This window comes from Lytechinus variegatus, chromosome 3 (assembly GCF_018143015.1).
Source record: "Lytechinus variegatus isolate NC3 chromosome 3, Lvar_3.0, whole genome shotgun sequence".
Classification (NCBI taxonomy): domain Eukaryota; kingdom Metazoa; phylum Echinodermata; class Echinoidea; order Temnopleuroida; family Toxopneustidae; genus Lytechinus; species Lytechinus variegatus.
Genome location: NC_054742.1, coordinates 65,888,780 through 65,915,582, shown reverse-complemented (window position 1 = coordinate 65,915,582; position 26,803 = coordinate 65,888,780). Strand labels below are relative to the sequence as shown.

The 26,803-nt window shown below is 36.2% G+C and overlaps 1 protein-coding gene and 1 long non-coding RNA gene across 3 annotated transcripts; one reads left to right on the top strand and one right to left on the bottom strand.

Moving 5' to 3' along the window:
* Positions 1–16,953, bottom strand: LOC121411706. Of its 2 annotated transcripts, none has more exons than XR_005969526.1 (3): positions 16,462–16,953; positions 3,220–3,319; positions 1–634 (listed from the first exon to the last, which is right to left on the bottom strand). It is a non-coding gene; the product is annotated as an uncharacterized LOC121411706 (long non-coding RNA). The 2 variants fall into 2 exon arrangements; XR_005969527.1 differs by lacking the exon at positions 16,462–16,953 and adding an exon at positions 6,041–6,158.
* Positions 14,098–26,803, top strand: LOC121411705 (dihydrolipoyl dehydrogenase, mitochondrial-like). Its single transcript, XM_041604537.1, has 12 exons — positions 14,098–14,174; positions 15,531–15,698; positions 17,132–17,270; positions 18,441–18,541; positions 19,018–19,164; positions 20,053–20,154; positions 21,071–21,159; positions 22,369–22,570; positions 23,439–23,509; positions 23,970–24,220; positions 24,916–25,082; positions 25,641–26,803. Exons 1-12 carry the CDS (start codon positions 14,127–14,129, stop codon positions 25,704–25,706), a joined length of 1,551 nt encoding a protein of 516 aa, XP_041460471.1. The 5' UTR covers positions 14,098–14,126; the 3' UTR covers positions 25,707–26,803.

The window sequence follows — 26,803 nt, the reverse complement described above, 5'->3', positions numbered from 1 at the left end:
TGATATTGCTGTACTGGTCTGCGGGTAAAAGGACTCACTCATACAGGAACTTTTGTTCAGTCTCAGCATTCCCATCTGTATCCATGTCCAATCAACATAAGCACAAAAACATATTTCCATTTCAAGATCCAGTGAAAAAGTCTCCTTCCAAAGGTCCACAAACATGTCTGTCCGCAAATGTTCACCAAATTATTGAGTTCAAATCGACAGATGAAGGGTAGAACAACCGACCAAAGACCCATCAACAAACCTCGCATGAGATTTGGTTAATCTCGGCGAAGTTCTCCAGTGAAAATGATGTTTCTCGAGCAGATGAAAAGTGAAGAGTTTTTCTGTCGAATAAAAATAAGTTAAGCAATTCAGCATCTCAAGTCCTTGATGATAATAAATCTCAGTAAATATAGAGTCACGAAGTTCTGTAGAAAGTCTTCTGAAGCACATTTTGATGCACGGTTTTGCTGAAGCGTATTTTGCCTCTCATGCAGACACCTTTATACAGAGATGGATTTGGGCGAGGAGTGTGTAGTTGAGATTGGAGTCGGGTTCAAAACAAGCAGAAACAAAGTTCTTTGGAGAAATGCCGGCTTGTATTCACTTGAATCTTCACTCCTTCATTCCTCCATTCCAATGAAAACTGTAAACAAGAATGTAGTAAAATGCAATTACTTTAGCTATTAAAAGAGTAAAAGTAGTGTAGGGTGTAAAGGTCCTAAACATTTTACCAATGAGAACACAATAAATAGATTAAGTGGCATTTTGATACACGAAATCATATATGTAGCGGAAATGATAATCAGGCTATCAAACCTAGACTTATTTACATTAGGCAGAGTGGTAATAGTCGACTAATCAGGTGTTAGACCACATGATAAGTTGTAGACCAAATTGGGATTAGACGAATCACATATCGAACGTCATATGATAAATAGACTATCTACAATTTATTTGATTTAATTGATTTATTTCTTTTTTTTCATTCCATTTTTTTAAAATACAAGTCAAAAATACATAAATACAAATACATAAATACAATTACAAAAAATGAACAAAAGTAACGACCTTACATTTGCAAAGATTGGTAATTATACGAATAAAACACGATACTTATGTCATCGTTTTATACAACTTAACATTCTTTAAAGTACGAGTATTCGTGTGAATGTTAAAAAAAGAAAGGGGTGAAATGAAAAATGAGACCAGGGGCCCGTAACACAAAGGTTTGCAATCAATCGCTAAATACCAATGACCAATCAAGATCATTATTGCATGAGCACTCTGTTTAATATACTTACCGGGAGCCAATCAGTGTGGCTCTTTCATATTTGCAATTGATCGCAAACCTTTGTGTTACAGAGTCCAGATGAGAAGCTTGGCCTGTTGGACGATGATCTCTCGAATACGTAAATAATATAATATGAATTATCATTTAATTGTATAGAGACCATTTCCACACAAACGTTGGTAAAATTCCAGTTGTATTATTATGGTTTATTTCTTGCTTCCAAATGGGCACTTTAGAGAACTAATTCAAATTTATTAACTATTATTAAACTAATTCCCAAATTTATAATGCGAAACACATTTATTAGTTTCATATCCTTCACACCATAACTCTTAAAAGGCATGCGCATTCATAAAATCTAGTCATGAATTAGAGTAGGGACACCAGCACTTTTATGGGGGTGTGGGAAATTGCCAAAGCTAAAGACAGACTTGCAACACAATAGGGGTCATCTTCTTCCTGTCTCAACTAGAGATTAAGTGGGTACTTATGGCTTTTTTTAGAGGGCGGGTAGGATTGTGCCCCCCTATTAAAGGGGTGTTCCAGGATGAAAATGTGATTTTTAACACATAAATAACACATCAATGATGTGGAGCTTAACACAATTTTAATTTCATCCCAGTTGACACTGTGGTGAATTATATTGGTGACGTAAATTGAGGATATAGAATTGAAATTGATGAAGAAATGACATAGAAGCATTTTTTGTGATCTATGAATAAATTTCAAATGAATTAAGCATAAAAACTTTAGTGTCAATATTTATTAACTCTGTATAGAACCTTGATGAACCTCATGTAGCTCTCAGATGGAACAAAAATCAAAATCAATCAACAAATAAATAAATAATTTTTGTGAGCTTTGAAAATATATGTATAAATTGGCATATTTAATGAATTCCAAAATTCTGTGTTGATATTTTGTATCACCACCTTGAGCTATCAAATACATGTAAATAAAATAAAATTGATCAAATGAAGAAAAAACATTTTTGTGATTTATTAATAAATTTTTGCATAAATAAGCATAATTTTCCATACAAAATTTCAAAAATTTGTGTACAACCTTGGTGAACCTCATACAGCTCTACCACACAGAAGAAAAAAATATGTCAACAAATAAAGAAGAGGCATTTTCTGCGATTTATGAATAAATTTCTCATAAATTTGCATAAAAATTGTCTACTGAAAATTTCAAAATTCTGTGTAGAAGTTTGGTGAACCTCATGAAGTTCTACCAGATGGAAGGAAAAAATAAAGAACGGTCAACAAATAAAGAAGCATTTTCCGCGATTTCTGAATAAATTTTGCATAAATTAGCATAATCAATTTTCTACTAATAATTTCAAAATTCTGTGTAGACTAAAGGTATGGTGAACCTCATGAAGTTCTACCAGACGGAAGAAAAAAATAAAGAATGGTCAACAAATAAAGAAGAAGCATTTTCCGTGATTTCTGAATAAATTTTGCATAAATTAGCATAAATAATTTTCTAATAATTTCAAAATTCTGTGTAGACTAGAGGTATGGTGAACCTCATTAAGTTCTACCAGATGGAAGAAAAAAATCGAAATCGGTCAACATTTAAAGAAAAAGCATTTTATGTGAATTTGTAAAAATATGAATAAATTAATTTCGCATAAATTAGCATAAAAATTGTTCTAGTCAAAATTAGAGGGGAGCAATACCTACGGATGGAAGAGTTGGAATGAGGCCAGGGGTTGTGCTAGAGACCGCCAAAAATTAAAAGAAAGCGTGGAGGCCTTATGTGCCACAGGGCACGAATGAGGTAGTAGTAACAGTAGTAGTAATAACACAATCTCTATATGGTTGAGGATATACTTGGATTTGTTGATTAAAACAAGAACAAAACGGACAGATTTGACCCCAAAACATGTTTATCTATAATAGGTCAGTGGTTAAAATAAAGGTACTTACTCTAGGGTGACTGTCATGATCAATCTTAACTTTTATCTTTCTTTGACGAAACTGTCAAGCTTTTCCCCTCTCTGTGTTTCTCGAGATTACTGATTCTAACCTGCAGAAATAGAAGGGAGAAAAATAATAAAATAGAACATAATTGCTTATCAATAAACATGCTAAACCAGCCTCATAAAGGAAACCTCATGAACATAATCTTTATAGACTCCTAGTGTCATTTAAAAACACGTAATGGCGATGATGAAGATTATGATGACGACGATAACGACGACGATGATGATGATGATGATAATGATGATGATGAAGTAAGAGAGATTTAATCTACTGCGACCGGATTTTGAATCCAAGATTTTCCAAAGGGGGCTTCATTTAAAAATACATATTTGGCGATGATGATGATAATGACGATTGTGATGATGAAGATGATGATGAAGATGATGATGAAGATGATGGTGATGATAATGATGATGATGATGATGATAACGATAATAATGAAGTTAGAGAGGTTCAATCTACTTCGACCGGATTTTTAATCCAAGCTTTTCCAAAGGGGGCGTCATTTAAAAACACATATTTGGCGATGATGTCGATGATGATGAAGATGATGATGGTGGTGGTGGTGATGATGATGATGATGATGATAATGATGAAGTTAGAGAGGTTCAATCTACTTCGACCGGATTTCGGATCCAGGATTTTCTGAAGGGGGGGACATTTCTTACAGGATAATTTTGACAACCAAAAAGGGGTCCTCACTCCCAAATTCAGGTCATATTGTTCCATGAACAATGTGAAAATCCAATAGAAATATTGGGGGGGGGGGGCTCTCGGGGGGGGGGGGGCAAGGGCCGGATCTGCTCCACCTGGACCTGCCACTGAAGCAGTCAAACCACCAGTTACATTTTGGAAAGAGCCTAAGCAAATGACTACTGAAAGTTTGCTCATAGAATGATTCTCGCTGAGAAAGGCAACAATGAACATTATTTTAAAGGGATGCATGGTCCACGCTGGAAATATTCATATCTCAATAAATAGAGTAAAATTAACAAATCAAAATGCTAAAATTTTCATCTAAATCGGATAACAAAGTTATTGAATTTTGAAATTTATCAATATTATGTTAAAACAGTTATATGCACATCGTCACGAATATTCATTAGGTGGCTGATTATGTCATATCCAAAATTTTTCTTAGGTATTTATCATATGAAATTAGGTTTATTCACATTTTTCCTACCAAGAACTCAAACAATTGGATTGGCAACTGATTAAATGCATTAGTTATTTATTGCCGCAACTAATTGGAGACACATCATTTAGACATGTATGAAAAAATGAAACATTTATAATTTCATGTAATAACATAAGAAGTGGGGATGTGACATCATCAGCCCACCTAATGAATGCTCATGATGACGATGTGCATATAACTGTTTTCACAAAATATTGACAAATTTTATAATTCAATAACTTTATTTGTTCTCCGATTTTGATGAAATATTCAGCATTTTGCTTTGTGAATTTTATTCTATTTATTGAGATATAAATATCTCCAGCCTGGACCATCCCTTTAAGGTGATCTATCCGAGTTCAAAACCGATTTGGCAGCGGTTACTTACGCGTCAAATACCGCCACCCCTCCGGGGATCATGGGGATACGCGCATGATGCAGGGTGTGTTAAAATAAAGGCAATCCGAATTTCGGCGGCTAGTATGAAAAAATAAAATATTTTAGTTTTTACTCTCTTAAGTACAGCATTTTTTAAATCCTGATTGTGACCATTACTGGATGAAATTCAGCAAGCTATATGCACGTCATTCCAAACATTCTTCCTATTCTTTATGCTCGATAGCCCGGTAGCATTATTCTTTTTGCTTTCCCTTTTCTTCATTTTGAATTTTGTTTGCGTGTTATTCATGTATTTAGATTGGGTGCCTTTTACTTGATACATTTATGGCACGGACCCAATGCAAATCAGACTTTGAATCTGTTTGGGGGTTTTAACGTGTGAAAATAAAATAAATCTATCAATTCATCTATCCAATTTCATTTTTTCTCCCAGCCCATTCTCATTCCATTCTATCTTCATTTCATATCTTCATGTTTATTTTTGCCTCTAGTTTCTTTTTCTTACACCCTTTCCTTCTATTTTGCCATCCCTTTATTTCCCTATTCTCATACTCACTTTTATTCCGAAGCGATTAGTTCTCACATGTTCTTTCCTGCCCCCCTGACTTTTTTCCTTCCTTTCCTTTCCTTCCTTTTCTTTCCCTTTCTTCCATCCCCTTTTACTTATTTTTTTTTATTTTCCAAAGGAGATGGGGGACTGCCCCATCCCCGCCCGTTACGCCACTGGACATGTGTGGTACTGATTAAAATATTTAGTTTCAATCTTCTGTGAATAGTTGCTCTAAAATTGTATCATTTTATACCCCTATTTTTGTTTTAAGTATAAAAGGGTCAAATAATTACGTTGCAGTCTTTTGCTCTCGTGTAAATTAACCCAAATACGGTGACACGACATTAATTTTGCTCCTGCGACAAATTCTCCAGTCTTCATTTCTCAGAACTTAGGGTTAGAGTTGAATCGAAATAGAAATTTTGGTTCAGAATAAGTAATGTAAAAATTAAGGTTTATTCAATTTTGAAGAATAGGTTACCAACTGCCACTCATTCAACGAACAACATCTTCTCAGCAACTGCTTGCTTGAAGCATGGTCCTCACACAATCTACGAATTCATGGTTTTTTCTTACAATAAATTAGCAATTTTTCGTGCTATGATGTGAACAATAATAGGCTCATATATACAACTAACCTCTTTTCATTCCACTTCAGCTTCTTCGGATCAAAATTATCATCGGATGCAATTTCTGTGAGAAGATTTTTCTCCGCAAACGACGATACACGTTTCGTCACTGAAACCACCATCTTGCTTCTTCACCATCTAGCCTATTTTATTTTATACACTGTATGATATGTCAGGCAATAGGCGGAACACACACACACACCCACACAAAGACACATTCATTGAATGGCACCCACAATGGTCAAGCCGATAGTCTTTGGCTTCAGACACAATTTTTACTTGAAGTGAATAATTATGGTATATTATGGTATAGTTATGGTATAAAAGAACTTACTCAAAGCAAAATTCATAACAGAGTGTATCGCACAGAATGTTACTAAACATAACAACGCCGTTATGTTTTAATTTTACATTTTGAAATAAACAGGTTTACGTGATTTACATTTTTATTTATTGATTTACTGAACTTATCCTCATTTTCTACCACAATCGCTTGCCAAGAAATGCTTTCCCCGTCACTTCTCTTAAACAACATCACTTAAAGGTTATATTAACAGAATATATTTGGTTCAGTTATAATGTGTTTCTGATTCATGACTCCACTGTAATTCACATTGCTATAAGATGAATTTCCATTGTCTATCTCATAAATATTTGATCGACCCAAAACCTTTGGTTACCAACATTTCAAAGAATTCAGATTTCGTAAAGAGAGATTCTACATAAACAAATAAATGAAGAAAGAGATGGTCATAAAAAAGTGAAATGGATAAACCATGGCGTACAATATTTCAGGGGAGAATAATATTTAGACAAGGAGTTAAATCTACTCATGGCCTGTGACTGGCTGCTTCTACTAAGGTCTGTGCTTGGAGACTAGTCCATACATTTTTTGACCCATCAGACATCACCGAGCTTGACGCAGGTGCGTCACATTCTTGCGTCACAATCAAAGTTATGTGGTGAGCATTTCTTTAGGATTCCACGGACGACATGACAAATGATCTTGAAATTCCTGCGCAGTGGCCTAAAGTCAGTCCGAGAACGGGGGTGGGGAAGGGGAGAGGGGACGCGGGGAGGGAGGAGGATGAACTGAGTATGTCCAAATAAAAATATGAGGGTACTAAAAGTCATGTATCTAAAGGAGTATCTAAAATGGATAATCCTGCAAACTCACTTTTGGTGATGGATTTTGATGTCTATCACGAAATGTTTTTTTTCGATGGCTGTTATTATTACAGTTGGGTCTGATGACCACGTTAGAGCGAGCATTTTTTTTTAATTACACGTTACAGGTACAAGACTCAATAATTGTGTCTGACAAGGGAGGGGTCTTAGTATATTAGAGACGGAAGGCCTTCTAATAGGTCTAATGTTGCGAAGCAAGCATTCTCAATTATGGAATGGGCTAAAAATTTCAGAATATTAATTTTGTCCAAAGTTTGTTAACATCTAATAACTTTTTGTAAAAAAAATAGAGCTCTAAGGGCTTTCTTTAAACAAGTCAAATAAAAATACCGAACGAGGGTGCTAAATAAAAAAAATAATCCTTACAGCTGAGAAATGCAAAAATTTGACTTCTAACATGTCTAACGGCTACAATATACTGTGGTGATAATATTGAAATATTAGATGATACTCGAGTATAATTCACATTATTGAACCTTTGATAGATCTTTGGATGAGCTGTAAAATGTGTATTCTAATTCGCCTACAAAATGGAGAATATCTTTAAGATCCGGTAAATATTCATAGCCTACATATCCTACGTCTTTTATTCGTATTGATTTGATCACTGCCATTATTATTCATGATACATTAACATGTTCCTTACAGCAAGAGTTATGTACTTGAATAGCCTAACATATTCATGACATTTATGCAAACTATCCCAAACCCCTCCAAGTGCCCCCCCCCCCCTGTACAGGATGTAGTGATTGGTTTATGGTCAAGTTAACGACCATATTGAACCACATTCTCGCCTCTTCCTTCTTCACAAACAAAGGTTAATTTCAAATATTTCATTATCAATATTTCAAGCATGGTTGATTAAGATTTTAAAACACTTGTTTAAACCGTTTAAAGAAATGCTATCATGCGATTCACACAATAATAAGTGATGTTTAAATTGTTTTTAACAGTGCTGTTTTTCAACATTGTCACCATTATCTTATCATTGTAATTATGAACAAATATTACCATTTTGCTTTATAAATGTAGTAATTGATTTACTTGGTTTTGATCCAGGGAAGTCATTCTTTTCAAGCAATCTGCTGATAATGTCAATCATTCTCATCCTTTCAACCAGCCCGGTGCAATATACTGTCCACACAACTACTGGTTAAAGTCTGCCAAAATTGGGTAATAAAAACTAATGATTGGGTAATACATTTGCTAAATTGGATAATAATTGCCCAAAATATGTATACATTTTTTCACCAACATACATTGCCCATACAACACAATGGATCGTATGTTGCCCAACATTTTATAAGTATTTGTTTAGAATTAATATTTTAGTCCATTTTTTCTTTAATTCATGCAAAAAAAAACACTACAGTAACCAAAATATTGTGATTTTATGTAATGAAAAACGTATAAACGAATGCTAGGAGTGCAGAAGAAAATATGAATTCAATTCAAATCAAATCAAATCAAATTTAGTCCTTCTACGACTACATAGTGGACCGTTTCGGCAAAACCACATTGCGACTTATGATGAACATCATGAGCTGATGAGTTGCTCTATTATGGAGATAGATACAAACCAAGCTATCATTTATGTTTCAACGATGTTTATAAGGTGAGATTTCAACATGATAATCCTACGTGCAGAAATTTTGGAATGCCAGAACATCTCCTCACGGTAGTAAATTTCTCAAGTCAAGGGATGATGGCGATTGACAATCCGTGATCGATTAAAATAAATTCGTTAACGAACATGTGAAAAAATGGTAAGCGTAAAGTTTTTGCACACAAAACTATTTTTTTTTAAAGCAAAACTTAAGTAAAGTCTTGATATTACACAGTAATTTAGACGAGAAAGGCTAAGGCCAGGCTACAGTTTCTAAATCCTTTCGACTCTAACGCTAGATCTAACGTTCATGTCGCTGACTTAAAGCCCATGCCTTATTACTTTTATTTATATTAGGACCAATTTCCAAAAGGTTTCATTATCTCATTAAGATCACAAATATTGCTTTATTGTTCTACGGATAAAATTACTCACTCAGCAGCCATACGGGAACTTTTGTTAAGTCTCGACATTGTTTTCTGTTCCCGTCAATGGCCTTGGCCCCGATGTCTCCCGACTCCTGGTCCTTGCCAGGCATCCAATCCATGCTCGCTGAGTCAGTCACTGGCATAATCAGTTCCAAAACAGTTATTCATTTCTGATCCATTAAAAACATCCACAAATATTCATACATCCAAATGTTCGCGAAAAATCAAGTTCTTAATGATAAGCCGTAGATCTACAGCTATCAAAAAGTGTTCAGAGATCCATCTCTCGGGAGCACGATGGGGTTCGCATTGGCCTCCCCGGTGATGATGCGGTACTGCGTGGTCAAGGTTCGGCGTGAACATTTCTCCGAGTCCGTTGACCATGAAGAATTAAGACCAGTCAGAGTTTCTCTCCATAAAATCTTCTCAAACTGATTCAGATCAAGTTCTTCATGTGAACGATTCCAGCACTGTTGAAAAAAAATCATCTGATATGGGAATGCTCTCCGGGGCACAAGTTATTCCGGTTAGTTTTACCAGATTTATTGGACATCCAAGTTCTTCAATCTCGGCCTTGGGGGAAAAAGGATGCAACATAACGCTCGCTCTTTGTGACGTATTAATTTTGTCACAAATATCGTGGTCTGCATTGTTCAATGGCGCGAATTTACTTACCATAATGATAGAATGCATCTGGACGAATAATGTAACATAAGAATGTTAAAAGGAACATGATACCATGCGATGATGAATATACACGATATGATTTCGGATAAACATGGGGGGAGGATCCAGGGGTGATCTGGCCGTGCCGTAACCCCGGCTTAACCCATCTTAGCAAACTTTAAATAAAAATAAGGCTATAGATGTAGGGGATGGAGATAATTATAAGAAGAAAATTAAAACAGGATGGATGGGACCAATCACAAATCTTATAGGATCGGTTGAAAATATATTTTGGGACTATCCTTGATTTGCCCTAAAGGAAATTCACCTTGACGTGAAGATGGTTTTGATGAAAAAAAAAATATGAGAAGCACTGGCGGGGGGGGGGGGGCACAGCCGGCCCGTGCCCCCCCCGTTTGAGAGGCACAATTAAAATTTGCAATGTAAACATGTCGCTAAAACACACATGTGCCCCCCTCCTCCCTCTTAAGTGAGGAACTTTCTTTTTCCTTGTGAAATATTTTATTTAATTGTACTTAATTTTTCCTCGGGAAAATGTGCCCCCTCCCTTTTGGAAAATCCTGGGTCCGCCCCTGATAAGAAGAAACGAACTTATTGACATTCCCTCAAATAACTCTTCTGGCTTACTTATGTTATGTGATATGAATTTTTTTATAGAAAATCAAAATTTTATAATTATGTTATGTGATGCACATTTGATGTACGTTCAATTATCATCAGATTTATTTTATTCTCGCTACATTGAAAAAAATGAAGTCATAAGCATCGTAAAGAGTAGAATACTTATGGGATGTATATCATTTGACACTACTAGACATTGACAATTTAATAAGTAATGTCATTAACTTTTAGCGCTTCCATAATTTATTGTGTCCTGAAAGAGTGTTTTTACATAAATATTCGACGTAATTCTTATGTGTTACGCAGGGTTGACAAGGGGGTAGTTTTTGCTGTCGTGCAAAATTCGATTTAAATGCCTCTTTAAAACTTGTTTTCTTCAATTAAAAAAGGAATGGGAGATAAAAAGAAGATAAATTGAAAAAAGAAAGTCAGTATGGGAACGGTCTCGTTCCCATACTGCTGGCTCACAAAATTATGGATGCATAGAGAGCTATATGATAGAGGAAAATAGAAGAAAGCGAAACAACCATCCCCCAAAAAAACATAAAAAATTGGGGAAAAAGAATGGAAAGAAATAGGAACAGAAAGAAATGAGAGGATGAAGAAAATATATTTCAAATATGGCAAAAAAATAAAAACGAGATGAGGGAAAAGAGACATATTGGGGAAGAAGAAATTACTGTATATATTACAATTAATACACGTTTTTTTTCGTAACTGTATGAAACATAATTTGATTAGGGCCTATAATGTGTTCTTTATTCCTGGTGCTCGCATTATCTGTTAATTTAATTTTTTTTATTGTTTACATGAATTATGTCTATACGTAACTACTATACAATTTTCACCTTTGTAACTTGATCATTATGTTTGTTTAATTTTATATCATTGTTATAAATTTGGAATTTTGATTTATTGATAAATGCAGAAATACCTGCTTTAAACTAACTAGTAATCCTGTTGTACTAAAACATCCATTTCAAGTCAATATACACCAATATATTTCCTCGCACTTCGAGTTATTATTCTTTTTTCATGACTACTTAAAGTGATTGCCCCTTTTTAAGGTCTAAATATAAAATATTTTCAGTCCGTGCTCACGTTCGGATTAGTAGATTGTGAGATATATCTGCTCTTCATGAATTCCTCAGAACAGTCCTTAAAATTTCCCTTTTCTGGTTCTGAATAAAAGAAAAATATGTTCAGCTCACGCTTCGCATCATTTCGTTCGTGAAATACGGATGGTCTTAGTGAATTCCTACAAACAAAACTTAGATTACCCCTCTTCAGGTCTAAATTTCAAAAGATTTTCAGCTCGTGCTACGCGCTTGCATTTTGATTAGTGAGATACGTATCATAATCATGATTACAATGACTACAAAACGTGCTTCATGTGTTGAGGTGTAATTCTAATAAAATCAGCAAGCGCTTGAAGCTTCCATTAGATGAGATATGCATGCTTTTAATGAATTCCTAAAAATTAATGTCCTTAGTTTGGATCAATAATTTATACACAAATTTCAACTCTCGCTTGCATTGTTTATTTAGTGAGACAGGTACGTGATTTTCAAAAATTTCTTATGATGTACCCTTTTCAGGTCTGAATATAAGAAATTGAACCTCGCGCTTCAGCTCTCATTATTTGATGAGCGCGAAACATATCCGGTTAATGGCACAGTCCATAAAATGTCTTTATTAGGTCAGTATACCTGGCAATTGAGCGCGCTTCGTGCTCCCACTAAGTGACTCAAAATTTAGCTGGTGCCCTCATGCCTTGACCCACGGTACGCCACTGAGTCAGAGGGTGTAAGGGAAGATCGTTTGTTCATTCTTTTTTTATATAAAAAGGTAAATTTAAATGCATAAAGCCACTGCCTCCTCTTGCATAAAACTTAGGAAAAGAAATTGAAAAATGTAACCGAATCTAGGAACCAAAGCGGTCGCGGCTTATATGCATGCTATAGCTGCGCAAAAAAAAGACGGAAGTCAAATTAATAAGAGGAATGATAGAAGAGGGGGAAACTGGCACCCATGCATTACTCGTTTAAAAGTCAATATGAAGAACATAGTGAAGTTCGCGCTTTGCACTTTCTTTACAGTTAGTTTTTTTATAAAGATAATGATGCCCGTATTCTGAGGGCCCCCAGGTAGGCGAAAAGGGAGGCGCCAAAGAGAAAAGGGAAATAGAAAAAGAAAAAGGGGAGAAAAAAAGAGGGAAAGAAGAGAAGGATAAAAAAGGGGAAAGAAAGACAGAACGAAAAAAGAGGAAAGGGGGCGCAGAATTAATGTTCGACCTAGGGAGCAAAAAAACAACAACGATGTTTTACCTAGGGACGCCGTATTGATATTCGACATGGGGGGGGGGGCGCCGAATTAATGTTCAACCTTTGGGCGCCGAATTGATGTTTGACATATAGGGGGGCGACGAATAAATGTTTGACATACTATAATAATAATAATAACTCTTATTTACCCAGGGTAGCCACTCTCAGCTGTAAGCTGTTCTTCCAGCGGGCCCTGCATAACATAATATGTTATTATTACCCTTCTCCATTCTAAATGCTGAGCGCCAAGCAAGAAGGCAGAAGGTCCCATTTTTATAAGTCTTTGGTATGACTCGGCCGGGGATCGAACCCACGACCTCCCGTCCATGAGGCGGGCGCTCTACCACTGAGCCACCATGTCCGGTGATACTGATGTTCGACATAATAGGGGCCGCCGAATTGATCGATGTTTGACCTATGTGCATGGGGTACTCATCCCGCTGTATTACATTAAAATACTTAGAATGTCCAGTTTTCAGATCGGAATATTACAATTTTTGCTTGTGTTTCGCGCTCATATAAATTATTGTTTAGTAAACTTTCTGATCCTGCATACAAAAATCGCTTAGAATATCCAGGTTGGAATATTGCAAGTTTTCAGCTCGCGCTCGCCTTATTCAATTGGTGAGATATGTTTCCTATTCATGGGTCACTAAATGCACTGTCCTTAACAAGTTCCATTTTCATATCTTATTACAAGAAATGTCTAAACGATTCGGCTCGCGATTCGCTCTCGCAACATCTCGCAGGATATCCTTTGAACAACAATAGCGCCATTATTGACCAAAAAGCGAGTTCTAAAACTTCAGATTTGATTTTTTTTTCAAAACCGACCGCTCGCTACGCCTCCTCGCGAAAAAAGATAAAACCCTAAATATAGGCTATATCTTATCAATCAGAAATCAATCACTTCAAGACGGATTTCCTCGACTCAATTACTACAAAACACAACCATGACTGACTCAGATGATAATCTCATGGTGAATATATCCGTTTGTACCAAATGCCCATATCGACATTGCATAGGCATGTTAAGTGCAGGCCCCCACTTTTAAATTTCAAATATAAAAAATACCTTCAAAATCAATTTCATGTTGTACATGAAGCTTTGCCCCATCCATTTTTCATTTTCCATTAGCTCGAATATTATCCAGTGTCATCCCATAATTATGCAAACTCATAATGCCAACAGCTTCAGCGCGCCATCTAGCGGTAAAATCCTTATATGTGCTAATGGCAAGATGTCGCTCTTACCTGTCGTAACCCGAGCTGGACGCTGTCTTTCGACTGTAAGTTACCTGTTTTCACACGATTGCGTGTCAGAAAAACTCAAATAACTCCCCGAGAGCTTAGTGTATGGTTGATATTGTTCTGTTGAATTACTATAATAATGTATTATAAGCCAGGAGGGGGTGGTGTCGGCTGCTAAAACAAGCAAAGCACCGATTGTATTCTGATCAATTGTTGTGTAATTTCTTGTGCACACAAGTGAATAGGTGATTATCACGATTCTGTGATATGTGTACGAATAGCACATGACGTAATGAGTGAATTCACCTGCTACCCTGCAGCACTAAATGTATGAAATAGGCTACTACAATGGTGTACAAACTTAGATCTGCACAGCTCATAGACCGCTAGCAATAGCATCTGTCTGCTTCGAGGAATTAATGTAAACTGACAATGCAATGACATTTAATTTAAAAAATTTCTTTTTATTTCTCGCACACGACACAGTCACAGATGGCTCGCAATTGTGTTAAAAAAAAAAAAGTTAAAAATGGGAAATCCCCCCTACAGTACAGGGCTCATCAATTTTTGTCTTTATTTTGTTATTTCATAGATATATATGAAAAGAACTAGATCTAGACCTAAATAAAGATCCGGTTTTGTCCTGAAATGCACCATAACGGAAAAATGAACTTAAAAGGACAAAAAACAGTGACTTACTTTGGCGGTCGCGCAACTTCACTTCCTTGGTTTATCTGAATTTAGTAAATGGCCATTGAGCTGAGTCCCTGTACAGATACAGATTGAGCTAGAACTTTGGTCTCTGTAATCATGGTTAATTGGTGAGTGGAGCCAACGGAGTTCAGCGGAACAACCAATAAAACAGAGTCTGAAGCTTTTGGTCTACATAGCTCAGTGCTCCTTGTCGGCATAAGTCACATGCAGAAAAAGTTCAATTTAACAACATGTCAGTTCAACTAAAATGTCATCGATTGTCATTGCAAGGTCACATTACAATTTATATGCACAGCATGCTCACTCATTCAATGAACAAGGGTCACAATTTTTAGGGTTAAGCACATTTCTAAAGTGAATGTGATATTGACAGGATCACATACAGTGACTATGAAAGGTGCCTGTACCCTGTTAACATTACAATAAAGACTAGACCCTATGTAGAATCTTTATCGCTAAATACAGATTAAAAATTTCCACAGAATTAATTGATGAATATGATCTAAAGATTTGCTAGATTGACACTTATTAAGAATGAAATACTTGTTGGTACTTTTTATAATAAATTAGATTTCCTTTGGACTTTAAGATATAATGCTATTGTGAAAGGGGGAAATGTTCTTAAATTCCCATTTTAATTTTTTTGAATTTCAGTATAAATCCTAACATTTTAATTTTAGGTAAACCACGTTCACAAGCTTTCAAGATGTACCACACCCGCACTTTGGAGGGGCCAGAGGCGGCACATGTCACAGTCTGAAGCTGTAGAGGAACAGGACTTGGTAGTCATTGGGTCTGGACCAGGGGGCTATGTAGCAGCTATCAAGGCTGCACAACTAGGACTAAAGGTATGGATCTAGGACTACCCCGGTCAGATCAGCCACATTCATGATCCCAGTGCTACAACACTCAAGCACTAATAATTGCCCTGTCAAAGAAGATACTTTTTCTATATTATGGAACTTGTAAAGCTTCCAGGATTAAATGCATGGAAATTTGACGGAAAGTACTGAGCTGTTAATTATCTTATTTGTCTATTTTTACATAACTTGATTGACTTTGTATTCATAGTACATGAGCATATTGGGAATAATGGACGATAGATAATATACCTTTAAGTTTGGAGTTTATTTGCCAAATTACACTAGAGATATGTTTTTGTTATTTAGATTATACCCTGTAGTGTAAATAGTTAACTCAGATCACGGTGATTGAATAACATATATTTAACCCAACACTCCACCATTATTAGGAACTTACATCTTATTAATTGTCTGAGAAAAAAGTATGCAGGCCTAACTCTCTCCCAAATACAAATTGGATATGAATGATTTTAAGGAAGTCTAAAGAAATTTCCCTGTAAGAAACGGCAATTAACTAAACTTTTACCATCTCGCCTTGCAGGTTGTAGGTCATGCTGGTATTAAAATGCACTATGATGCTAATCTAATTAATCACAATTGTAAGTCTAATGACAGAGAAATGCCAGTTGTGGTTATGAAATGAAAAGAATCCAATAAAATGACCACCCAAGTGTTAAGATATATGTATGAATAATGAATATGTGGTAACTGCCAAATAGCTCTGGAAGAAAATACTACATCCTTTTACCTTTAAAATTTGTTCACTTTGGTGAAAGGAATCACTCCGTCGACCACACAACATGGACACCAGGGCTGAGGTTTCCTGTTCTATCATTGGGCGTCACTAAAAACAAAACAGCCTCGGCTAGAACACTAATACACCATTTTCTTTGGCAATCGGAATGACAGAAGGGGAGTACTTGCAAAAGTCCTTGACAACTAAAATTTAAACTTCTTCTGCAGGCATCCCCCTCTAACAACATACAGCCTCAAGAACCCCCTGCTAGTGCAATTGTCATGAGTCACTGAACACTCTCCCTGGCTAATAACAAAAGAAGTGCAGTGGTGCACATCCAAGTACAAAGCAATTCCTAAAAGGGGTACCTGAATTAAGCATTAGTGACACCCCTGAAAAGGGGGGAAATAATTGACCAATGAACAAAGAGAAGGCAGCAACAATTGGCCAATGGCAGAGAGGAAAAAAAAGTTCTAAGACAAAGTTGGCATAAGAAGAGTGAAACATGGAGTTATACTCCATAGACATTATATATTTTGTAAATACAAGATATATAACTGGAAATTGAGTATTAAAAAACAAACAAACATCATTTGAATTAGATTTTGAGCTACAATATTGTATAAGAAAAATCAAATTTACAAGATCTAGACGAATTAATTTATCTCTATTATTCCCCCAGACGACATGTGTTGAGAAGAATGATACCTTAGGAGGTACCTGCCTCAATGTAGGTTGCATCCCATCCAAGGCTCTTCTTAATAACTCCCATCTCTACCACATGGCTGCATCCAAGGACTTCAAGAACAGAGGCATTGATGGTATGTAATACGGTAAATGACATTGCCCATAGAAAAAAACATGTGTTTGGATTAGAAAGTTGAATATAATTCTTTGTGTGTGGGGTAGGGGTAGTGGTGGCTTAGATGGGGAGAGGCAAAATACTCAAAGAGCCTCTTTTTTTGTCCATTTCTTAAAGCCTTGTAATTATGAAATCTTTGTGATTATGGTAACTGCGATGGAAACCTTGATAATTATTGGCTCGTGAGCTCTGTTCCCATGGTAGATGTAGTTATAGAAATGACAAAGTTGTGAAACAGGCCCAGCACTGCATAAGTATTGAAATAAAGGTAACTTCTCCATGACATTGCATGATTGAATTTATTCCAGCTAGGAAATCTTCAGCAAAATAATCTTGTCAAAATGTTTGTATATTCAGAAATTAGGTACAGGGGGTAGCATCTCTAAAGTGCCTTTTTGCCAAAATGGTAAATAAATTGACTTTTCCTTTTGAGAATTGCATGGATGCATAATATACGTGTAATTCTAAAAATCGGCTGGAGCATAATCACAGGCCAAGAAGACCTGTTGGTGTCCAAGTTTAGTATGGGGTTGAGGGGGATGGGGAAGTGTTTCCCCCCCCCTAATGGCAATCAACATTATGACTTCTAAAAATGCTAGTCATTATTGGGGAATAATGAAAAAGAGTAATTGTATATTTGCAGTTATATTGTAAATCATAAATCAGTTATAATCTTGTACTTTATTGTACATATACTTTCTCTAGAGTTCTCATGTCTTTGTTTTAGGCCCGTCTTCTGAACTCTAGTCAAATTTAATAAAACTAATGTTGTGGCTTAACTATGGAAAGCCAATTGTGACATATACATGTAGCTCTAACAGTAGAGGTTCAATGTGTCAGCACATTGGTGGCCTATTCATCCATTGCTGTCCGGGAATGAAAGCTGAAATAGTTTTCTTCACCATTAAAACATCGGGTCAAATTTGTTGGCTCATTAGAACATAGTAAACAAAAGAACAACATTTTCAAAGTTTTGGCTCCCTTTAATTTTAGTACAAAGTTAGACCATGTCCAAGGTTAATCTGGACTTCAGAATACAGGCATTGGAGATTAATATAATCATGTTGAGTGTAGATTCCTTGTTTGATATGATAAAAATGTTTTTTTTCCTCTTCATATATAATTCTAGTTGGTGAAGTAAAGCTGAATTTGCCTCAGATGATGGGACAGAAATCCGATGCAGTCAAAGCACTAACGAATGGTATTGGGCATCTCTTCAAACAAAACTCAGTAAGTGATATTTTAAAATCAATATTCTGCCACAATATAAAAAAGATTTCATCTTACATGGTAATCTGTAAGAAGTTCTTATTATATTCATCATCATCAGTTTGCTCTGCATATTTTAGATGTAGGATGTACGGCCTAAAAGTGTAAAGTGGAAACTTTGTACATTTAGATATGTTGATATCAATTCTCTTTATGGGTATTATACATGTAGATTATTTGACATTCATGTGATCTGTAATGTAGGTATGTTCACGATGTTGACATCAATTCTCTTTATCAGATGGGTAAACATTAATGTCACAAAATATACAGTTCTGTCTTCACAGTTATTTTACTCATTGTAAGTAGACATGAGAATTCAACTATTGACTCTTCTTAATATATTGTGTCTTCTTCCTATGTACCGCATCCTGATGGTAAAATCAAAGAAGTTGTCAAGACCAAGCACTTCTTCATTCTTTCTTTCATTGCGATAGGTAACCAGGATTCAGGGACATGGTAAAATCACTGGACCTAATGAGGTCGCTGTACTCCATCCCGATGGTAAAATCAAAGAAGTCGTCAAGACTAAGAACATCCTCATAGCAACAGGGTCAGAGGTCATGCCATTCCCCGGAGTTGAGGTAGGTTATTTTATCCATCCCACCTCCACTGTCCCCCACATATAAAGCATGTACACGTTAGCTTTGGAGATTAGTATGATCATCAGAAATATGGTATTTTTTATCCTTAAAAAAATTTAAGGATAATCCTAAAATTTGAGGATATTGGATCAATGAATATGTGATTTTGATTTAAATTTAGTTTTTGTCTCTTTTTAAAGTTTCCTGGCTTACTTTTGGTTTTCATAGTGATCTTATTTATCGAGAGACAGCTTCAATGAGTTTTACAGACATGGATTTGAAATCATGCTCTTCTGTATTTCCTGATTTTCATGGATTCCAATTTTATTTTTTTATTTTGTCGGATTGATTTTTTGTGAAAAACTGCAGATTTTCAACATCTCACCAAGTCATACATATTCAAATTGTTCATTTGGAGTTTGTATGTATGATTCAAAAAGATCTCCCTCCTCTGTAAATTCTCCCTGAAAGGCAGCTCTGGGCCCCGTCTTACAAAGAGTTGTGATTGATCTAATCAATTACAACCATGGAAAACCAGCAACATCAACATCTACAATGCATGTTCAAAATATTTCCTAGATGATTTAGTATGCTTCTCTATGATTGCCAAGGACTTTGTGCAAATTTTCTGAACAAAAAGTTGTGATATTGATGGATTTCCAGGCAGTTGAAGTTGAGTGGATCAATCGTAACTCTTTGTAAGACGGGGCCCTGGGGCCTATTGCAGAAAAAGATGCGTTTAAACGCAAGTCAAGAAATCAATTGCAAGTCCCAAAATGCACGGTTTTGATTGGTTGAGCATGATTTTTAGAGTTTTGATTGATTGCAACTCTTTCTGCAATGGGCGCCAGATGTATGAATCTTATTCTTTTTTTATTTTCCGTGTAGGTTGATGAGAAGTCTGTGGTGTCATCAACGGGAGCCTTATCTCTTGAGAGAGTCCCTGATCACATGGTTCTCATTGGAGGAGGTGTTATCGGCTTAGAACTGGTGAGAACCCTTCTTCAGGGGCCTGTTTCACAAAACTTATTTTAATAAGAAATTTGTAATAACTGTTAAAAGCTTCAGAAATCCTTCAATCTGATTGGCCGATGGTAAATTTGTTATAGAAATTGTGCATTCGCTACTGTAACAAGTCTTTATGAAATTGGAACCTGTATTCTTGTATTGATATGTAAATAGAACAAATTTTGCACTGATTGGACAATAAATAGTAAATTGAATTGAATGAACCTTCAAAACAAACTTATTCAGACTTTCTGTCATAAAAGCCAAAGCAATTTTTATAAATGTATTGATGCCACACGTAGTTTTGTACTGTATTCATTAAATAGTGAGTGTCTCATGAGCTTGATGTATCTAGGGGCGTAGTTATCGGCAAAGATTTTGTGATAATCTCTAGTTACTCTTGATAAATTCTTATTCTAATTGAACTCCTTTCACATCAAAGATTTATTGATTCTGACTTCCAAAACTGAAAGCTAAATTTTGTTTCATATTCAGTGTGAGAGTGCTTTTTTTAGATGTTTTTTTTTTTAGCTTTGAAGAGATGTTTGTAGCCAAGGGTTGGTCAGATCTGTATCAGAAAAGTGTATTAATAAAATTATCTCAGACTCTTCATTATGAAAAAAGATCACTTCTTTTTAAATTTATGAGTGTTGAACTGAGAGGGTTCATATCCCAGCCATTTATGTGTCCATATTGTGTTGCATTGACTCAGTTGAGATGAATGGGTACCTGGCAGGATTAATTCCTTGATTGTACTTGAGTGCTGGATTTAAGCTGCAGCTCCAGCCAAAGCTGGGATAATGTAATTGCACTTTCTATCATCTGGGAATGGCCACTCAATATAAATCCAGCTATTGATATTATTACTTTATGAAATCGTTATCTCTTATCTCATCAGGGGTCTGTATGGCAACGTCTTGGAGCCAAAGTCACAGCCGTTGAGTTCTTGGGTCACATAGGTGGTGTCGGTATCGATATGGAAATGGCGTAAGTAAATGGTGGTGATTTTTTACTTGATTGTTAAGAAAACAAGAATGCTTGTAAGCAAGTTGGGGGGGGTTTCAGGGAAAAAAAAAGATTTTATGCATTCGTGTCTTGCTTTGTAGACAGTTGATGCATGGGACTAGAGTCTGCAAATCTTTGGAGATTATGTGTTGTGAATCTGTTGACGGTAACCGTTGAATTTGATGTTGGCTGGTTAACATGACAGTGATGTTGGGAAGTCGCTGTGGTGTGCCCCCGTATTGCAACTACTTTGAATCCTACAAACTGAATCAGCTGATCATAGTTGGAAGTTAATCACGTATATCAAAGTGTGATGTTACAGTTTGGTGCCAGTTGCATATGACCATAACTGGGCACCAGTTTCATGAATTTTGTCAGCATGAACCAAGTTTTTTATCTAACAGACAAAGTGGAAATCACACCATCTGGGCTCTGTAACACACAGCTTAGCAATGATCGTAGAACATTTCTCTACGATTGATTCCATTGACTTCAATGTACAATCAATCATGAAAATAAAGCGTACGATCAATCACTAACCTTTGTGTTACGGAGCCCTGGGCATTCGACTCATTGTCTCTGACCAGTGTAGAGTTGTGGTTTACAGAAAGTTAATCGTGAGGAACTGTATGAGAATAATTACTTGAATAGTTGTCTTTACCATTCATGCACAAAGAGAGAACTCAATAAATAAATTGAAGAAGCGTACATTGCAAACAAAATCTTTTTATTTTTGGCATCTCATAATTTCAGCACTGACTTAAATCGAACATGGTCTAACTTAAACCTGACTTCAGGATACGGGCCAATGACAGTTAGACCACTTGAATACAGTATCAAACCTATTAAACCAAGTCATGGTTGGACCATTATTAAACCAAGTTGCTAGAGGACCAAAAGTGTTTAGCCATGACGGCATAATAGCCAGTCTGAAAATTAGACCATCAGGGCCAGTAAACTTAAATAGGGATTAATCGCTAATTTGAAAGAACAATTCTGATTGGTTCCTCATCAGTGTACGGAGCAAAATGCGCATGCAACAATGATCTTGGTAGGCCACTTCATTAGCAATTACTTGCTATTCTTTGTGTTGACGGGTCCTATATGTTGACTAAGTGGATAACATATAAACCTCCCAGAGTATTTGTGATATTGATGTTAAGGAATTTTTTTATTTGTATTTATTTGTAGAAAGAACTTCCAGAGAATTCTCACCAAGCAAGGGATCAAGTTCAAGCTAAACACCAAGGTGACAGGTGCTACCAGGTCGGGAGACGAGATCAGCGTGTCTGTAGAATCGGTTAAAGATCCCAACAAGAAAGAAGAACTGCAGTGTGACACGCTGCTCGTCTGCATCGGACGCAGGCCCTACACAAATAACCTAGGCTTAGAGGTGGGTGTTTCGTTTCGATATCTTATGGACAAGGTCAAATGTTGTATAGGGCACATTTTTATGTTACAGTGCAAAGTGAGAAAAAGGAAAAAAAAGGCCCAAAAATTTTTTTTCAGGCCAGTGAGATGGGCATTGAGGCCATTCAGAAGGGCATACCGGTATATGGCAATGATATTCAATTGCATTAAATTTATTCAAGCCATGGTATTTGAAAGATAGAAGGCAGCATTGTCTACAGCATCATTATCATGTATCATTAAATCAAAATTGCACCGTTATTACATTTTTCTTAGAACCTATTTCATATCCTATTAAGATGTATGAGATGGTTACTGAAGAAGAATTAGCCTCCAATAATCCCCTTTCCCCTCTTGTTTCTGTTGTTTATAGTAAGCCAGCATAATCTTGTGCAGAAATTGAAGAGAAAGAATTTGACTGTTTGTTCATAATATATTGCTCAAATTGTGTGATGTTTAATATTTTCAAACCTAAAGGAAGCCATATTTTCAGTACATTTTCTCTGACATGATATCTTGCTGGTTCCATGACATTTGCTCCGGTGCCGTAAATTATAAAATTTAACCTCTTAAGCTGAATACACCCTCATCCTAATCTCCATATTATTCTGAACCAAAAACTCTATTTCAATTCTAATTCTAACCCTATGCCCTCTGTAGTATAGCAGTGCCTGTCCCAAAAAGGATGATTTTCATTTTGTTCTTGACCATCATCTGCATATCTTTTTGTACTATCTATTCAGTAATTGTAGTGTTTGGCAACCTTTATAGCATTCATTTGAAATGATGAAGGTGAACAAAGCATGTTGATTGTATTATCATTGTGATTGTATTTGAACCTTCATTCTTAGGAGCTTGGAATTTCCCTGGATGAGAGAGGGAGGATACCTGTAGACAGTCGCTTTGCAACGTCTGTACCAAAGTGAGTCATTTTCTGTTATTATTGAATAAATAAATAAATTAATTCATTAATAGTAAAGTCTGGGATGGGAAATGTGAAAAGCGGTAGGATGTGAAAGCCTATGTAGTATGTCTCGCAATTTAGTCTTGGAACTCTTGTTTGGAATGCTCCCCAGAGAGTGGATAATGTGCGGGCATGCCAGGATCCGATGACCAGGGTAATTATCTGTTACTTGATTTTCGACCAATCAACAGCGCCCATTCGGGACTTGCGATTGATTTTTTTACTTGCGTTTAAATGCAACTCTTTCTGCAACGGACCCCTGGACTATCAAATCGATTGTTTTTATTTCAAATAAATATGATGTGAGATGATCAGTGTTGTCATGTGAAAATGTTCATTAGTGTTCCTCCCAACAATGTTCCACTGTGTTCGATAACACACTCGCCTATTTTGCCCATATCCCTTTGTCCATTCTCAGCGTGTTCGCCATCGGAGATTGCATTCATGGGCCCATGCTGGCACACAAGGCTGAGGACGAAGGTATCATCGCTGTAGAAGGAATGGCTGGTGGGCCTGTTCACATTGACTATAACTGTGTTCCCTCAGTGATCTACACACATCCCGAGGTAGCATGGGTAGGCAAGACAGAGGAACAGCTGAAGGAAGAAGGAATCAAGTACAAAGTGGGAAAGTTCCCCTTTGCAGCCAACAGCAGGGCTAAGACCAATGGTGAGAGCAGAGGCAGAATAGTATAAAATCTCAATTTGCAAATTTAATGTAGTATTTCTCAATGTTCTATATAAGAAATTTAACACTACTGCCCAAATCCATAGAATTATAATGAAGATTTTGTAGTACCTGGGGGCCGTTTCATAAAGCTGTTCGTAAGTTAAGAGCGACTTTAAGAACGACTGGTGATCCTTTATTGTGGTAAATGGCATATTCATTAGCGATGGTTACGCGTGTAAGAAAGGATCACCAGTCGTTCTTAAAGTCGCTCTTAACTTACAAACAGCTTTATGAAACACCCTCCTGCTTTAATGAATGTGTTAAGATGAAACATATCAAAATGGGTTATATCAACTCTTTATGGTATTATACTCATTACGCTTAGAGCAAATAAAAGGCACTATTTAGTTACAAGTTTGCACTGTCTTTGTATTTTTCATGAACTAACTCTGCTTTCAGAATCCAGCCCTGTCCACTAAAGGGTACCCATTTTACCACAATGTCATTGCATTGTTCCTATGATCCCCCATCTCTCCTTTGATAGCTGTTACTAATGGTTTAGTGAAGATGTTAGTTATATATTTGCGTTGCTCCATTTCTCCTTTATTGATAGTGATGGTTTAGTGAAGATGCTGTTAGTTACCATGATTTAATTGCATTGCCCCTACATGTATATTTTTCCCATCTCTCTTTAGCCGATACCGATGGTTTAGTGAAGATGTTGAGTGATGCAGCTACCGATAGAATTCTTGGAGCACACATCATTGGGTCAGGAGCCGGAGAAATGATCAACGAAGCCGCATTAGCAATGGAATATGGAGCTTCCTGCGAAGATGTAGCCAGAGTTTGCCATGCACATCCGGTAAGTCGACCAATGTAATTGAGGAATATTTTATGGTGTGGAACTTTCACACGTTTGGGCCAATTTAAAAAATGTGTTCGTAGTGGAATCTTCTGATTTGCAATCGGAATAAAGAGTGGAGATGTGAATGCAATCTATTCGATAAAATGGCTTAGCTGCAAGTTTATCTTTCTGTTTATTAGACTCATAATTTGCTTGTGCATGATGAAATTGAGCTGTGCAGTTGTTTTGAGAATGGAATGAATGATAAGGTGTTTTCTCAATACTTACAATTTTTATTTTTCTTGACTCCTTCAAAAAAGTATTAAATATATATTTCTGATGAATGAAACTTTAAGCTCCAACATTTTAACATTGAATATTGATCAAGAAGATATGAACTGCCTTTGTTGTATGGAAATTAAAATGAAACTTTGTATGTATCACGAGTTTGTTGATATTTGCACCATTTTTTGGGGGGGGGGGGCATTCCAATAGTTTTCAATCTTATTAGAATCTTTAATGCTAAAGGGAATGCATCTTAAATGACAATTTTGGTTTCTTTTCTTTTTCTTTCAGACCGTATCCGAAGCATTCAGAGAAGCCAACATGGCAGCGTACATCGGGAAAGCTATCAACTTTTAATAATGCCCTTCATCGGAATACAATTTGAATAGATCCTCTCTGCTTATCTTGATTCTATTTGTAAAGTTTTAACTATTTGCTGCCCTGCAAGTAACCACAGTGGTTGTGGGGAAGATAGGTATATTGTATGTGTTGTGCGATAGTTATTTATATACTTTCAGATAAGTATTACTCTCTGAACTCTGCTTCGGAAGCATGGCCCATATATGTAGAGCCTCAAAGTATTCTATAAGAATCTGGCATTTTTACCTTTTAAGTGACTAACCCTGACCATGGTATGGGGTGTCATTTGGAGCAGACCTCAGTTGTATTTTTTGAAATGCATAGCATGTAAATAATACAGATAGATTTAAATATATTAACACTCCTGTATTGATGCTAATGAAATGTTTTCCAAGGACAGTTCATATTCGTTCACTGTGCTGGTTAATGGTTCTAAACAATGAATCTTTCACATAAGGTGCATGGCAGAACCATTTTAATTAATCGGTAATTTCATAAAGGCTTGTTATAATAATATATGCATAGTTTTTCTAACAAGTTTATGATCAGCCAATTAAATCAAAGGATTTGGGTATACAGTTATGTAAAGTAAAATTTATGACAACAGGTTTAATGAAACTGGCCCCCAAATCGTGGTAGTTTGTCGTTCAATGGTGAATTCAGTGGTTCTTTTGGGGTTTATTTATTGGATGAGAATTACTGTTTCTATGGTAACTGTGGATGTCAGCATGTCAGTGTTGAAAACCTTCATGAAACAATGACAAGGGCCTTGTATCACAAACCTTAATGCTTGATCCTATGACGGATCTTTATTCATGACTACATTGATCATTATGTGCAATCAAGCATACAAATTATCTGTATCATCCATTGCAAAGCTTTGTGTGACTTGGTCCCTGATGTTTTGTCATGGACACAGTCTTTAGGAAACCCCCCATCTAAGACAGACTGCACGATATCACATGAATTGGCAATATGAATGTCACGCATGAACAGAGCTTTTAAAGCCTGAAGTTCTTTTGTTATATTTTCATCATTTTTTTTCTGTGTACCAGGGGTGTGAGAGTTCAGATTTTTATCTGATTTCAGATTTT

What these genes read in the sequence shown, in the direction of transcription:
- LOC121411705 (XM_041604537.1), top strand. Translation starts at nt 14,127, where the DNA reads ATGTCGCTCTTACCTGTCGTAACCCGAGCTGGACGCTGTCTTTCGACT. An exon ending in CTGCACAACTAGGACTAAAG is followed by an intron (nt 15,699 to 17,131) that starts GTATGGATCTAG and finishes TTATTCCCCCAG; the next exon opens with ACGACATGTGTTGAGAAGAA. An exon ending in CAAATAACCTAGGCTTAGAG is followed by an intron (nt 22,571 to 23,438) that starts GTGGGTGTTTCG and finishes CTTCATTCTTAG; the next exon opens with GAGCTTGGAATTTCCCTGGA.